We start from the raw sequence: 15,943 nt of genomic DNA, 5'->3' as shown, positions 1-15,943 counted from the left end.
TTGGTAGTGAGCTCAAATCCCAGTCAAACTGTTTTCGGTTGAATCTCCAAGCTGCCTGCATTCTGATGTTCTGGCATACACTGATGGATGAAGGCACTCCAGTGCTGCCTACGTATGCAGTGTTTCAACATAGGTGATCTTCAGGTTTTGTTAGAATTCCCCTGGATAAGGAAACATGCATGCACTGGTGATTAGTAGAAGAGAACCTGTCATAGGGGAAGATTTTTTGGCCACCACCAGCAGTGACCACAGTAATGACAGATGCATCCACCTTAGGGTGGAGTGCGCATCTGGAGGAACTGGAGATCAGAGCCATTTCTTCTCCAGAAGAGCATGTTCAGCTCAACAGCTTGCTCAAGCCGCATTGGATTTGCCTGGCCCTAAAAGCTTTCCTGCCCTCCCTTGGCAGCTGATCAGTCCAGATCTTGACAGACACAACAACCACAATGTGTTATGTGAAAAAGCATTGAGGCATGGGCTCTTATCGTCTCTGCCAGGAAGCTCTGAGGTTTTGGGCTTGGGTGCAAGTACAAGGGTTTTGGCTATTGGTCCATCATCTGGCACGCTCTCTGAAAACTAGGGCTGACAACCAGAGTCGGCATCATCTTATCGACCTTGAGCGTTGTCTCCACCCGGAATTGTCCCAGAATATATACGACTTGTACGGTGCTCTTCAGGTGATCCTCTTTAACACTCACAAGATTGTGTACTGCCCACAGGTCTGTGTCCCCCAATGTCCATTGCAGTGCCCGGAAGTGGCCCAGAACATCTTCGACTTGTGTGGTGCTCCTAAGGTGAACCTGTTCACCACTCACAAGAATGCGCAGTGCCCACAGTTCTGTGCCCTCCAGTGTCCATTGCAGCAGGCCTTGAGGTATGCATTTCATTTGACGTTGAATTTTCCATTTCATTATGCATTTCCCACATACCTTGTAAGCAGTGCTTAATTTGTGCTTGTTGTTTCCGGTGCTGAGCACCGGCACTTATTTGTGAGGGCCGGCACTTATTCTTCTCCCTCAAGCATTTGCTGCGAGCAAAAGACACATATGGGAAAAACGGAGGAAGGAAAAACTAAAAAGCGTCATAAAGGGAGAAAGTAGAAAGTTGCAGGATGAGCTGAAGGGGCAGGGGTGGTCGTAAATGCATTGAAGAGGCCCGAGATAGCTTCAGGATTACGCTGCCTCAGTATTCAGTGCTGGCAGATTTCATTACAGTAGCCTCGTGTTTAAGAGAAGGGCTTTGAGCACCGGCACCACTTTATTTACAAATTAAGCACTGCTTGTAAGCCTCCAGTTTTAAGTAAACTGCTCTAAATGAAAGCCGGTGAAGAGAGGAATTCCGTTCAAGGACATCCATTCCCCCTTAATTAAACTGAACCAAGACCAGGCCCAAATGATTCGTATTGGTAAGTACTATGACTCTCCATGTGTCCACCACTCTCATAATCTCTCAGGGCAGACCTCCTCTCCTAGTCGGAGGTGCAGTTTCTGCACTCCAACTTCCAGAATCTTCATCTTCATGTTTGGACATTGAGCAGGGACACCTGAGCTTCTTTTGCCTGCTGCAAGCTTATCACCCCTCTATAAAATTGGTTTATGCCAGATGGTGGAACCATTTTGATGCCTGATGTGTAAATGAGCATATATTGTCCTATAAGTCAAACTTGTAATATTACTCTTTCTGTAGCCCAGAAATCTCATGGGAGACAGGGACGAATGCACACCCGCATTGCAGAAGCTTTTGGAATTCCTTTTTAAGATGGTTCGTTAGATAGTAAATTTTCAAAGAAGGTACAATTCAATTATTTGTTTTTGCTGAACATATTTTTTAAATGCTATGTAGAAAGTATTAATATAAAGTAAATCATGATAAATCATTTTGTGTTTTATCTATCTTAAATATCCATCGAAAAATATTAACCAGTCGTGTGTATTTTAGGTGGAATCCGAGAGTAAACTAGTACAGCAGGTTACAGTGTTAACAGAGGAACTTGTAACAGCAAAGAGAAATATGGCTGACCTACAGAAGGTGAATGAAAATACTAAGGAAAATGTAAATCGACTTCAGTCTGACCTGTATGGGAAAGAATCTGAGCTATCTGCATTACAGCAGGATTTAAAGGTATGTTTTGTAGCACATCAAACAACTTTAAAATATTGTTTTAAAGCATTACAAAGACATGAAAAATGTGACATTGTTCTTCAGTTTCCAGAGCTTGAGACCAAATATATGTTGACTTTATGTAGAGGCATATTTGCAATGACCATACCTGGATGTGTTTTGAAAGACTGAGCTGCCTTTTGACATAGACCTGTAAAACGAATTGACTGTTTTGGGATGCAGCATGAGAAATATTCTTATTCTGCAACTGAAAATGCAGAGACATGGTATAAATGCATTTATTTCAGTAAATAACCCACCCATCCTTTTCAGTACAAGGGAGTAAATAACCTGGATACGGTGATGATTGTCCTTGTGGTCATAAATGTGTCATGCATGTGAAAAGCTGATATTATTGTGAAAGTCAGAGTTCTCTTCTGTTTGTGGGGGTAACAGTTATGATTGAGGGATGGGTGGGTCTATCTTTAGGAACTGAATGGATGAACTCTGTTTTCTATGAGCATCCCTCCCATTATTGACAGTTTTTTGGCAAGGTGATCATGATAGATTACATCTTAATGTACCTTAATGTAGAAGACTTGTTGGTGATATATACCGGAAAACTTGCTTTAATGAATAGTGATCATAATCTTCAGGGGCTACACTTAAAGTTTGATATCAGTTAACTATAAAATAATATCCGCATTCTAGCAGAAGATATAAAACTGTTAAAAAGGTAGTTGCTACTGAACCCTTACTTAAAATATGTTTAGTGCATTAAAGGAAGCTCATTTATAGACTGTCTATAATGTATTGTGACTTGGACCTTTTGGCACTACATGCTAATAACTTTGAAAATGTCCCTAAATTGTTATGGGCTGATAAATGGTCTGAACCCCCATTCCCTTATAGAGTGTTGGTTTGCATACATTCAAGCTTGTCCCACCCCTAGTTTCATTTGGATCTAATCATTAGATTACAGCTGAGATGAATTACATAAAAGCTGATTACAATATTTTGCTAATTTAGCTGATAGTTCTTATTATGTTTATAGAGCGCAGTCGTTACCATGGAAGGTGTCCTGACACTGATAACCAAAATAGAGCGTAAGGTAACCTGTCAGGATGCCAAATAAAAATAAAGTAAAGCCAGGTTTTAAGTTCTTTCAGAAAGGTCCATAGATTATCAATAGATTGTACTCAAAGGAGCAGCAAGTTTCATAGCTGTGCCCCCTCAACAGAAAAAGCTTGTACAGCAGTGGTTATTTTTCTAAACATAAGCACCGTGAAAATAAGCTAAGATGGAACGCAGAGGGCGGTTTTAAAGCATAATGCTTGAATCTCACTTGCAAGAACAAGATCCTACCCGATATATATAGCTTTGTAGACTGTATAAAGGGATTTAAACTTAACCCTTATCGGCACCAATAATAATATAAAATATCCAAAGCATCAAAAGAAGAGGAGTGACGCCGACGAGACTGGGTTCATTTGGCTGCTGTCATCTGTGTGTGATACATTTGCTAAAGCATGTAGTCTGGTGCACCTAAGAGTAGCAAATTACAGTAATCAAGATGATTGTAAGACGGAAGATTGGAACATCAGAGGATGGAATCGGCAAGAAGCTGCATTAGAGAAAAACAGGTAAATGATATATATATTTTTTTACTTGAGGAGATATATATATATATATATATATATAAATATATATAAATATATTCATATATATTCATATATATTCATATATTCAGATTCATCTGGAGATTCCTAAAATCATTGAAGGCAGAGGGAGTGGGGTTACTGAGTAGTGGCAAAAATTAAGCTGGTAGAGGGCAACAGCAGAGCATCTCCTTTTTCTCTTCATTAAGTTTTAGGAAATTATGTCCATCTATCGCCATTGTCACGAGTGGAATGGCGATGGATGGCTTGAGCCTCCGAGTAGGATCTGCACCAGTCCAAGATAACGCCCTGGGTTCCTTCTGATCTCAGGCAGCCTTTGGAGCAGGACGTTATGACTGACTGTGCCAAAGGTGGCAAGCAAATGAAGTAACACCAAGGCAACAAAGTGTTCTTTGTCCGCCGCCATTCTGAAGTCACCTTACACCTTCTGCGGGCTATGCATGGGTCCTGTAGCCGGCCTGCTTTCCATTGTGGTCAGCCTGAACTTTGGATTTACCCCAGTCTTAAGCAACCTTAATAACCTTTCAGCGTCATTTATATTTTAAGCACTACATTGCAGTTTATTCTTTAAAAATTCATATCTTGAGATCTACTTATTCAATTTTTGTTGTTTTGGACTTTTTTAACTCAAATATTCTCTATTTCTCTCAATGTTTCTGTGTTGCATTTTCTATATTTCTTGTCCGTAGCAGTGGTAACAAATGGCATGTTACACTCTGGGCACCTGCAAATGCACTGTACAATACTCAGTTGCAGTAATCACTGTGTTGCTACATTTTAGATTTTCTACAAGAGGACACCTGTCTTTTGGTTTGTTTAGAACTTTAGCACTGCTTGATGACATTGCACAAAACTTTCAAAAAATGTTCTAGATTTAATTCATTTTTGGCATTACTTGTTTCATGGAGATCTGTCTGTGAAAGAAGAAGAGGGGGACCGAAAGTTGGCGTCTTTAATGTGAATTCCTTTAGAAATGTACTCTCAAAAACCACTGAATAGATTTACACCAAACGTGACATGAAGCTAGAGCGTTATCCAGATGTGTACTTGGTGTTTAGCGGTTAAGTAATATTTGAGAAATTGGTGGTATTAAAAGCTGTGGGATATGCTTCAAAGGCCTAATGGTGGGACTATCTTAACCGTTACTTCATAAACAGTTTGCAGTTCAGTGGTCTCAAACTGTCTGCAAGTCTGGATTGTAAAAAAGAAGTGCATTCCTTGTGAGAGAGCATTTTCTCCCATCGTCCAAAATAGGGTTGGGGAAAACAAGCCCTCTGATTGTATGGAATGGGCCTCAGTCCTCATATCCTGTAAAAGTGAATAAAAAGACGATGCAGGGGGACCAGTGGTTTATCTTGAAACCAAATGTAGCCCACTGGCCTCAAATGTTAAAAGCTGATTTTTGAGCCGTAGTCACGAACCCTGGACAGTATTTAGAAGTTGCAGATCGGTCTTGAGGATCACGAAACCCAGGAAAAAAAACGCTGCAGGAGTTTGGATGCAGGGCTTTACCTTAAGCCAGGTCTTCCGTCCAAACTTTCTGCACAACCGAAGTTGGCTCCTGGCAAAGGTTTGAACACAGGGCCTGGCCAAACGCAAGGTATTGAAGGCAAAAGCCACTGTGCACAACCAAAGGACATAAGCATCAGGGTTGGAAAAGCCATAGGAATATAGAGTATCATTAAAAAAAAACTGAAATTCACTGAAAAAAGCTTTGCTACAAAGTTAGGGTTTCTTCTGCTCATAACACCTTAACATATGTTTAACGTGCAGTTATGTTTATATAGTAAAAATGAAAAACCAAAGAATTGATTATTTATGCTTAGTTACACGAAACATAATTTCTGCCCCAGCTATAAAAACCATGGCTGATTCACAAAATGTACTTAATAAGATTTGTACCAAATTGTAACAGAAGTTAATAGCATAACAATATTAAATAACATATATCCAGGCAAATAAAGTTTACTAGTTTAGACATGCATTACCACATTGCAAAGGTTAAATTGTGCCTTATTATGTTACGGCCCATGTTATATAAATACCACAGTTATATGCATGATAATTACTAAGGGGAAGACAAGGGCTCATGGTCATCAAGATAATCCATAATGCTCTTGACTTTCACTCCCTTAGTTTATGGATTTATAGAATGAGATTGCGCTCTAGGTTTGCTTGAATATCTGATTTTGTGTTTTGTCTTTCTGATAAGGCACACAATCAAACAACATGGTTAAACCAAACATGTGGATGTGTACATCGTAACAAACTATTTATTGCCATAATTATATGAGGGGAGGGGCAGCATAACCCTATCATGTCTTTGCCTCTTGTGAGTAATGGCTTCACCCCTCACTCAACAATAGTAGTAAATAGAATATTATGCCCTGTTCATCTATCTGCTTATATACCATATATCTGTAATAAATTATGCAAAGTACACAATACATGAACATTATGGGATTTTAAATCCTGTATGTGCAGCATACTGTGGATGCGAGGTTTTACTATTCTTTAGAAATTAATTTTTCCCAGGGAGAAAATCCATGAATAATGTATATTTTTAGCTCATCTCATGCACCTCCCCAGAATCTTTACCCAATAGAAAGCTCCTAATCATTAATGCACATTTTTGCCTTATCAAAAGCCTTTATTGGACAAGAAAAACACTATAATTGCATGATGGATATGTTTATAGTCTATTGACAGGAGAGTCCCTTTCATATACTGTCAAAATAAATGGGCTGTATTTCTTCTGTCCTAACTGGAAAATAAGTATTATTGTTGACTAATGCTGTATACCGGTGGTTCCCAACCGTTTGACTTCTGTGGACCCCCGTTTTATCAATACTGGAGCCCGAGGACCCCCACTGACTCATTATTGGACTCCGTGGACCCCCACTGAGCCATTACTGATAGTTGGAACCTAATATTATTAAATTTTCTAAGCAATCACGGACCCCCTAAAAAGGCTTCGCGGACCCCCAGGGGTCCCCGGCCCACAGGTTGGGAACCACTGCTGTATACAAATTGGGGATACAGTACATCCTGTACACACTGAGAATATAACTTAATAATAATCCGAGGTTATAGGGGAATGTAGGACCTAGCACTGATTTTGAAAAAGCTTTTGATTCTGCACAGTGGCCTTTTATCCTTTGTCTGCTGGAACAAATGTATATTGGCCCTCTCCGGTGATATATACAGGATTTATAAACAGATTCTAGGGCATGAGTAAGGATAGATAGGGCCCTTTTCCCACTATTCAATATACAGAGAGGCACGCAGAGGGGTGCCCTCTCTCATCCCTCTTCATTGCACTGACTATTGAACTGGTTGTGGAGTGGATCCTGAGGAATGCATTGTCTTGGTGATTCTGATGTAAGCTTTGTAGGAGGACGAAATGTTGGTATATACTGATATCTTAATTTATATCTGCGACCCTAAGTCCTCCGTGCACTGACACACACAGATGGTGAAAGTCTACAACGAGGCCTCCAGCCTTAATATCAATTGGATTAAATTGACTTTTGTACCAGTGTCAGATGAACATAACAACATTAGTCAATCTACAAAGGACCACAAACCATTTTAAATACCTTGGCATATAGATTGGGTGCAGTAGACCATGGGCCTTGGACATGAATGTAACATCTTTATTCTTCCGACTTAAACAAGGCATGGAGACGTGATGAAGGTCCTGGTTTAAAATTACTCCTCCCCGGCCTGTTATATGTACTGCAAAATGTCCCTTACGAAGTGCTACCATCGTCTTTCCAGTCCCTACATTCAGCAATCACAACATTTGTGTGGGCCAAATTGTGTTTCACAAATGTGTGCCGACTCCTTATGACGGGCGATATGGCTGGCAGACATCAAATAATAATATGGGGCCACTCATTAACATCTGCTTTTTTTATTCGCAGACTGTGACGACCCCTGTGTCATTTCTGAATTAGGACGCATAGAAAAATATGAAGTACTTAATTTGCATAGCAATCTGATTAAATGTCTGCTTCTCCTCTACACCACTAAGATGACATTTTTATATTGGCATCAATCACTCTGTTGGAATGAATGGGAGAAAGTCATGACCACTGATACTCCACTGTCTTGTGGTATTTGGCTCAAACACATAGTATGGCTGGAGGGTTTCTTCCCCTGGGACTTTATAGGTATCTCTAAACTAGGAAACATTTGGGCAGACCACATTTGATCATTTGTGCAATTGGTGCAGCCTTGTGGCATCCTTAATTCACAATCCCACCGTTATTTCCAGTTATTTGACGCTCTGGATACACATGGAAAGGTCATAGCTGCTCTTTCAGAATCTGGGTGAGGAGGGGATTTCTGTATTATACCAGACACTAGTGGCTAACACTCCACCCCCACTTCTAAAAATGCAAGACATATGGGCACACGATGTTGGTCCTCTGAATGAGGTAGATTGGATCGCAGCAAGGATGGCTTCCAGAGTCCTTACTGTGTGCATGAGATTAAGGCTCATTCAACTGAAATATCTATTCTGACTATACTGCCTCCCTACTAGGCTGAGCAGAATGAAAAGAGGTGGGGACCCTCAGTGCCTGAGATTTATGGAGCAGTTGGGTATCTTTTACCACACAGTTTGGGAATGTCCAGTTGTACAGGAATTCTGGCAGCATATGCATTTCTCCTCGACTCAGATGGTGGGTTGGCGTGTTGAACCTGTCCCTAAGGGTACTCTTGAGACTGATAGGCAAATGAGGTGGTTAAGGAATCAAAGACTCACGATGGCAACAGGCCTACTCATAGCAACAAAAAAAAAAGACATTGTCTAACATTGGCGACTGAAAAGGGACCCAGCATTAGAGGGATAGACTTGAGATATGGATTATCGTGCCAGGGTGGAAGAATACATGTATAAATCATAAAATACCAAAAAGTGTGGAGCCTGTGGTGGCATCTTCTAAGGGCATGGAGCTTACTTTACAAGCAGATGACTATGCATGGTCATGGTAGTTTTGTCAAGGTAGACATTGACTGAGAATGTGATATATGATGATTGCTGTATGGTGTGTCATAATGTTCAAATCAATAAATTGGGATGTAAAAAATTTAGCAACTAAAATGTAGCTTTACTGTGATATTAGCCCTGAAGAGATGCTGAAATGCTCACCAATAAAAATGTGTGTTGGCTGTCCAGGCTACACCAAAGTCAGCATCTGGCTGGTGCACTGTGAAAGAATTCTATGAATAACGCCTTTTGTAGGTTTTGTCAAAATGAATGCACTGAATAGTGGCGTATACTCGTTTAAAAAAAAAAAATTAAAAGAATAAAGGAGATAATATTTTGTTTTTTACTGTCACTCAAGCCTGCATTTGGTTTCACTCAAATAGATATTTTCCACAGTTGTTTTTTTTTTTTAAGATACGTGAACCAATTTCTTAATGGGTGATGGTTGGATATAAGCTTTCATTTTCTGAATTGTATAGTCTGTAAATCCCTATTTAGTGACCGGTGTTGCAAACTACAGGGGTCCTGAAATACTATATCAAAGCAATTTGAACAATGTTTATATCTAAAGGATCAAAGGTGGGTTTGGTAGACCGTTTTTAAAACAATTTTTTTACAGATTTGTCTCTGTTAGCTCTGGGCAGTAGGTAGAGTCTGATGTTCGACAGAGTTCCACTGACGAGGTGGGATACAGAGTGACTATGAATGTTTGTTTACCCAACATACTCATTTTTTTTTTAATTCATAAGAAAAAGTTTTACAGAAAGGTAGAAGTAGTCGGTGACCAATATGATCAGACATTTACACCTTGTTTTTTGCCTTAACCTAACTGCAGATTGCAAAAAGGGCCTAAACTCAATGTTCGATGGCATCTGTCGCTGTAGATACGCATGTTCTGCAATAGCTCGCCATCTGGTGTTGGGCCGGAGTGTTACAAGTTGTTTTTCTTCGAAGAAGTCTTTCGAGTCACGGGACCGAGTGACTCCTCCTTTTGTCTCCATTGCGCATGGGCGTCGACTCTATCCTCGATTGTTTTTTTTCCGCCATCGGGTTCGGACGTGTTCCTGTCGCTCCGAGTTTCGGAACGAAAAATTAGCTAATTTCGGAAGATTTTCGTCGGTATTGTTGCGTTCGGGATCGGCGTACTTAGATTCAACACCGCATCGAAGATCGAAGAGCTCCGGTGCCCTTCGGGGTAGTTTTTCGATCCTCCGTCGGGGCCTGGTCGGCCCGACCGCGTGCTGAAGAACGCCGATGGAACGGACCCCGTTCCGTTTCTGCCCCAAATGCCACAATAAATACCCCTACACAGACCAACACTTGGTCTGCAACCTGTGCCTGTCACCTGAGCACAGCGAAGACACCTGCGAGGCCTGTCGTGCGTTCCGGTCCCGAAAAACACTCCGAGACCGTCGAGCCAGAAGACTTCAGATGGCGTCCGCACCGACAGCCCACCGAGAGTTCGAGGAACAAGAAGAGGAAGGTACCTTCTCGATCCAAGACTCCGACTCCGAAGGATTCGACGATACACAAATCGTGAGTAAAACGTCGAAAACCACACAGACACATTTACAAGGCCCAGGGGACGCCACTGCCATCCGGCCATGGCTCCACCCATAAATTCGGTGACCGACCGTCGGCACCGAAAAAGGCCCAAACAGTGCCGAGATCGTCCGACTCCGGTCGAGACACCGGCACGCATCCTTCTCGGGACCGAGAAAGTGCTGGAGACAAGCCTCGACACCGAGATGCCGGTGTGGACACGGCTCGACGCCGAGACAGCGGCACCGAAACAGATCGACGCCGAGAGGTTTCGGCCCCGAAAAGGAAAAAAGTCACCTCTGAGCCGAAAAAACACGCAGACAAAGTTTCGATGCCGAAACAAACTGCAAGCGACCCAGCTTCAGGCTCTTATACAGAAGAGCACTCGCTAACCTCCCAAATGCAGAAGCATAGGTTTGAGGAAGAGCTACAAGCAACTGATGTGGACCATACGCAAAAGCGTATCTTCATTCAGCAGGGGACAGGAAAAATAAGCACCCTTCCCCCCATTAGGAGAAAGAGAAGGTTGGAGTTCCAGACGGAACAAACACCACAACCAAAAGTGGTGAAAAGAGTTACACCACCACCCTCTCCTCCGCCCGTGATTAACGTTTCACCAGCACAAACTCCATCACACTCCCCAGCTCACACCACCATGAGCCAGGGTGACCAAGATCAGGACGCATGGGACCTATACGACGCCCCAGTGTCAGATAACAGTCCGGAGACATACCCTACAAAGCCATCTCCACCAGAAGACAGCACAGCGTACTCTCAAGTGGTGGCTAGAGCAGCACAATTTCACCACGTAAGCCTCCACTCAGAACAGGTCGAGGATGATTTCTTATTCAACACACTCTCCTCCACCCACAGCTCATACCAAAGCCTGCCTATGCTCCCTGGTATGCTCCGGCACGCAAAAGACATCTTTAAGGAGCCGGTTAAAAGTAGGGCAATCACACCAAGGGTAGAAAAAAAGTATAAGCCGCCTCCTACGGACCCGGTTTTCATCACTACACAGCTGCCACCAGACTCTGTCGTTGTAGGAGCAGCTAGGAAAAGGGCCAACTCTCACACATCTGGAGATGCACCACCCCCAGATAAAGAAAGCCGCAAGTTCGATGCAGCTGGTAAAAGAGTCGCAGCACAAGCTGCAAACCAGTGGCGCATCGCGAACTCCCAGGCACTACTTGCGCGCTATGACAGAGCCCACTGGGACGAGATGCAACATCTCATTGAACATCTGCCCAAAGACTTACAAAATAGGGCAAAACAAGTGGTTGAGGAGGGACAGGCCATCTCCAACAACCAGATCCGCTCCTCCATGGACGCTGCAGATACAGCTGCACGGACAATTAATACATCTGTAACTATCAGAAGGCATGCATGGCTCCGAACGTCTGGATTTAAACCAGAGATTCAACAAGCAGTTCTCAATATGCCTTTTAATGAAAAAGAACTGTTCGGTCCACAAGTGGACACAGCGATTGAGAAACTCAAAAAAGATACGGACACTGCCAAAGCCATGGGCGCACTCTACTCCCCGCAGAGCAGAGGGAATTACAGCACATTCCGTAAAACGCCCTTTCGAGGGGGGTTTCGGGGTCAAAGCACACAAGCCAGCACCTCACAAGCCACACCGTCCGGTTACCAGGGACAGTATAGAGGAGGTTTTCGGGGACAATATAGAGGAGGGCAATTCCCTAGAAATAGAGGAAGATTTCAAAGCCCAAAAACCCCTACTACTAAACAGTGACTCACATGTCACTCACCCCCTCCACACAACACCAGTGGGGGGAAGAATAGGTCATTATTACAAAGCATGGGAGAAAATCACTACAGACACTTGGGTTCTAGCAATTATCCAACATGGTTATTGCATAGAATTTCTACAATTCCCTCCAAACATACCACCAAAAGCACAAAATTTAACAACACACCATTCCAATCTCCTGGAGATAGAAGTGCAGGCACTATTGCAAAAGAATGCAATCGAATTAGTGCCAAACACACAAATAAACACAGGGGTTTACTCACTGTACTTTCTGATACCAAAGAAGGACAAGACGCTGAGACCAATCCTAGACCTCAGAGTAGTGAACACTTTCATCAAATCAGACCACTTCCACATGGTCACACTACAAGAAGTGTTGCCATTGCTAAAACTACACGACTACATGGCAACTTTAGACCTCAAGGATGCTTATTTCCATATACCAATACACCCATCGCACAGGAAATACCTAAGGTTTGTATTCAAAGGAATACATTACCAATTCAAGGTACTGCCTTTCGGATTAACAACCGCACCAAGAGTCTTTACCAAATGTCTAGCGATAGTCGCTGCACACATAAGAAGGCAGCAAATACATGTGTTCCCATATTTGGACGACTGGCTAATCAAGGCCCATTCGTTCATAGAGTGCTCAAATCACACAAATCAGATCATACAAACCCTCTTCAAACTCGGGTTCACCGTCAACTTTACAAAATCCAACATTCTGCCGCGCAAGGTACAACAATACCTAGGAGCCATAATAGACACATCGAAGGGAGTAGCCACTCCAAGTCCACAAAGAATTCTAAATTTCAACACCATCATACAACGCATGTATCCAACACAAAAGATACAGGCAAAGATGGTATTACAACTCCTAGGCATGATGTCTTCATGCATAGCCATTGTCCCAAACGCAAGACTGCACATGAGGCCCTTACAACAATGCCTAGCATCACAGTGGTCTCAAGCACAGGGTCACCTTCTAGATCTGGTGTTAATAGACCGCCAAACTTACCTCTCGCTTCTGTGGTGGAACAACATAAATTTAAACAAAGGGCGGCCTTTCCAAGACCCAGTGCCACAATACGTAATAACAACAGATGCTTCCATGACAGGGTGGGGAGCACACCTCGATCAACACAGCATACAAGGACAATGGAACGTACATCAAACAAAACTGCATATCAATCACCTAGAACTTCTAGCAGTTTTTCAAGCACTAAAAGCCTTCCAACCAATAATAGTTCACAAATACATTCTCGTCAAAACAGACAACATGACGACAATGTATTATCTAAACAAGCAGGGGGGGACGCAGTCCACGCAGTTAAGCCTGCTAGCACAAAAAATTTGGCATTGGGCAATTCACAACCAAATTCGCCTAATAGCACAGTTTATACCAGGGATCCAAAATCAACTCGCAGACAATCTCTCACGAGATCATCAACAGGTCCACGAATGGGAAATTCACCCCCAAATTCTGAACACTTATTTCAAACTCTGGGGAACACCTCAGATAGACTTGTTTGCGACAAGGGAGAACGCAAAATGCCAAAACTTCGCATCCAGATACCCACACAAACAATCCCAAGGCAATGCCCTATGGATGAACTGGTCAGGGATATTTGCTTACGCTTTTCCTCCTCTCCCTCTCCTTCCTTACCTGGTAAACAAACTCAGTCAAAGCAAACTCAAACTCATATTGATAGCACCAACTTGGGCAAGGCAACCCTGGTACACAACGCTGCTAGACCTATCAGTGGTACCCTGCATCAAATTGCCCAACAGGCCAGATCTGTTGACACAGCACAACCAAAAGATCAGACACCCAGATCCAGCATCGCTGAATCTAGCAATCTGGCTCCTGAAATCCTAGAATTCGGGCACTTACAACTTACCCAAGAATGTATGGAAGTCATAAAACAAGCCAGAAGGCCATCCACCAGGCACTGTTATGCAAGTAAATGGAAGAGGTTTGTTTGCTACTGCCATATTAATCAAATACAACCATTACACACAACTCCAGAACATGTAGTGGGTTACTTGCTTCACTTACAAAAATCTAACCTAGCTTTCTCTTCCATTAAAATACACCTTGCAGCAATATCTGCATACCTGCAGACTACCTATTCAACTTCCCTATATAAGATACCAGTCATTAAAGCATTCATGGAGGGCCTTAGGAGAATTATACCACCAAGAACACTACCTGTTCCTTCATGGAACCTAAATGTTGTCCTAACTAGACTTATGGGTCCACCTTTTGAACCCATGCACTCCTGCGAAATACAATTCCTAACCTGGAAGGTGGCATTTCTCATCGCCATTACTTCCCTAAGAAGAGTAAGCGAGATTCAGGCGTTTACAATACAGGAACCTTTTATACAACTACACAAAAATAAAGTCGTCCTAAGGACCAATCCTAAATTTTTGCCAAAGGTTATTTCACCGTTCCATCTAAATCAAACAGTGGAACTTCCAGTGTTCTTTCCACAGCCAGATACCGTAGCTGAAAGGGCACTACATACATTAGATGTCAAAAGAGCATTGATGTATTACATTGACAGAACAAAAAACATCAGAAAGACTAAACAACTCTTTATTGCATTTCAAAAACCTCATGCAGGAAACCCAATTTCAAAACAAGGTATAGCCAGATGGATAGTTAAATGCATCCAAATCTGCTACCTTAAAGCTAAACGACAGCTGCCCATTACACCAAGGGCACACTCAACCAGAAAGAAAGGTGCTACCATGGCCTTTCTAGGAAACATCCCAATGCAGGAAATATGTAAGGCAGCCACATGGTCTACGCCTCACACATTCACCAAGCACTACTGTGTAGACGTGTTATCCGCACAACAAGCCACAGTAGGGCAAGCTGTATTAAGAACATTATTTCAGACTACTTCCACTCCTACAGGCTGATCCACCGCTTTTGGGGAAATAACTGCTTACTAGTCTATGCAGAACATGCGTATCTACAGCGACAGATGCCATCGAACTGAAAATGTCACTTACCCAGTGTACATCTGTTCGTGGCATCAGTCGCAGTAGATTCGCATGTGCCCACCCGCCTCCCCGGGAGCCTGTAGCAGTTTGTAAGTTACCTTCAATTAATTATATATGTATCATCTCAACCTTAAATAGGTGCATACTTAGTCACTCCATTGCATGGGCACTATTACTACAATTCAACTCCTACCTCACCCTCTGCGGGGAAAAACAATTGAGGATAGAGTCGACGCCCATGCGCAATGGAGACAAAAGGAGGAGTCACTCGGTCCCGTGACTCGAAAGACTTCTTCGAAGAAAAACAACTTGTAACACTCCGGCCCAACACCAGATGGCGAGCTATTGCAGAACATGCGAATCTACTGCGACTGATGCCACGAACAGATGTACACTGGGTAAGTGACATTTTCATTACAGGTGTTGCTCTCACCAACACTTGCCTTGCACAAAGGAAGAAATGAACAATGAGGATGGTACAGTCCCTTGGAGCTTTCTCATAGTTTTGCATTTTGAACTGAGGCCGTAGAGAGCGGACCAGCTGAACATGTCATGGAACAACTAAGGAAAGTTTGGTATGCCAGTCAAAGTTTCACACTCTTGGGAGTTAAAAGCAGCTGCTGCTTTTGCACCAAAAAACTAATCTCAACCTGGGATGCGGATGCCCCAGGATGGCATCCCTCTTGCCATATAACACAGTGAGTAATAGGGGACTCTGCATGGTTTTGTATCCACTTTACTTACTTCCTCACTGCTTCCCTCTAAAATAAAGCCTGGTTGCTCCTGTAGATGAGATGACCCTCTCCCCATAGGCAGTGTAGTTGGTTTTCAAGA

General features: G+C 42.7%; 1 protein-coding gene across 1 annotated transcript in view; it reads left to right on the top strand.

The window, feature by feature from the left end:
• Positions 1–15,943, top strand: part of EEA1 (early endosome antigen 1) — a 497,109-nt gene that overhangs the window by 315,856 nt on the left and 165,310 nt on the right. Inside the window, exon 22 of the mRNA XM_069228969.1 lies at positions 1,939–2,121. Within this exon, the coding sequence (XP_069085070.1) occupies positions 1,939–2,121 (183 nt within the window). The remainder of the gene's footprint in view (positions 1–1,938; positions 2,122–15,943) is intronic.

Source organism: Pleurodeles waltl, chromosome 4_1 (assembly GCF_031143425.1).
Source record: "Pleurodeles waltl isolate 20211129_DDA chromosome 4_1, aPleWal1.hap1.20221129, whole genome shotgun sequence".
Lineage (NCBI taxonomy): Eukaryota > Metazoa > Chordata > Amphibia > Caudata > Salamandridae > Pleurodeles > Pleurodeles waltl.
The sequence above is the reverse complement of the archived record's forward strand: the minus strand, read 5'-3'. Positions and strand labels throughout refer to the sequence as shown.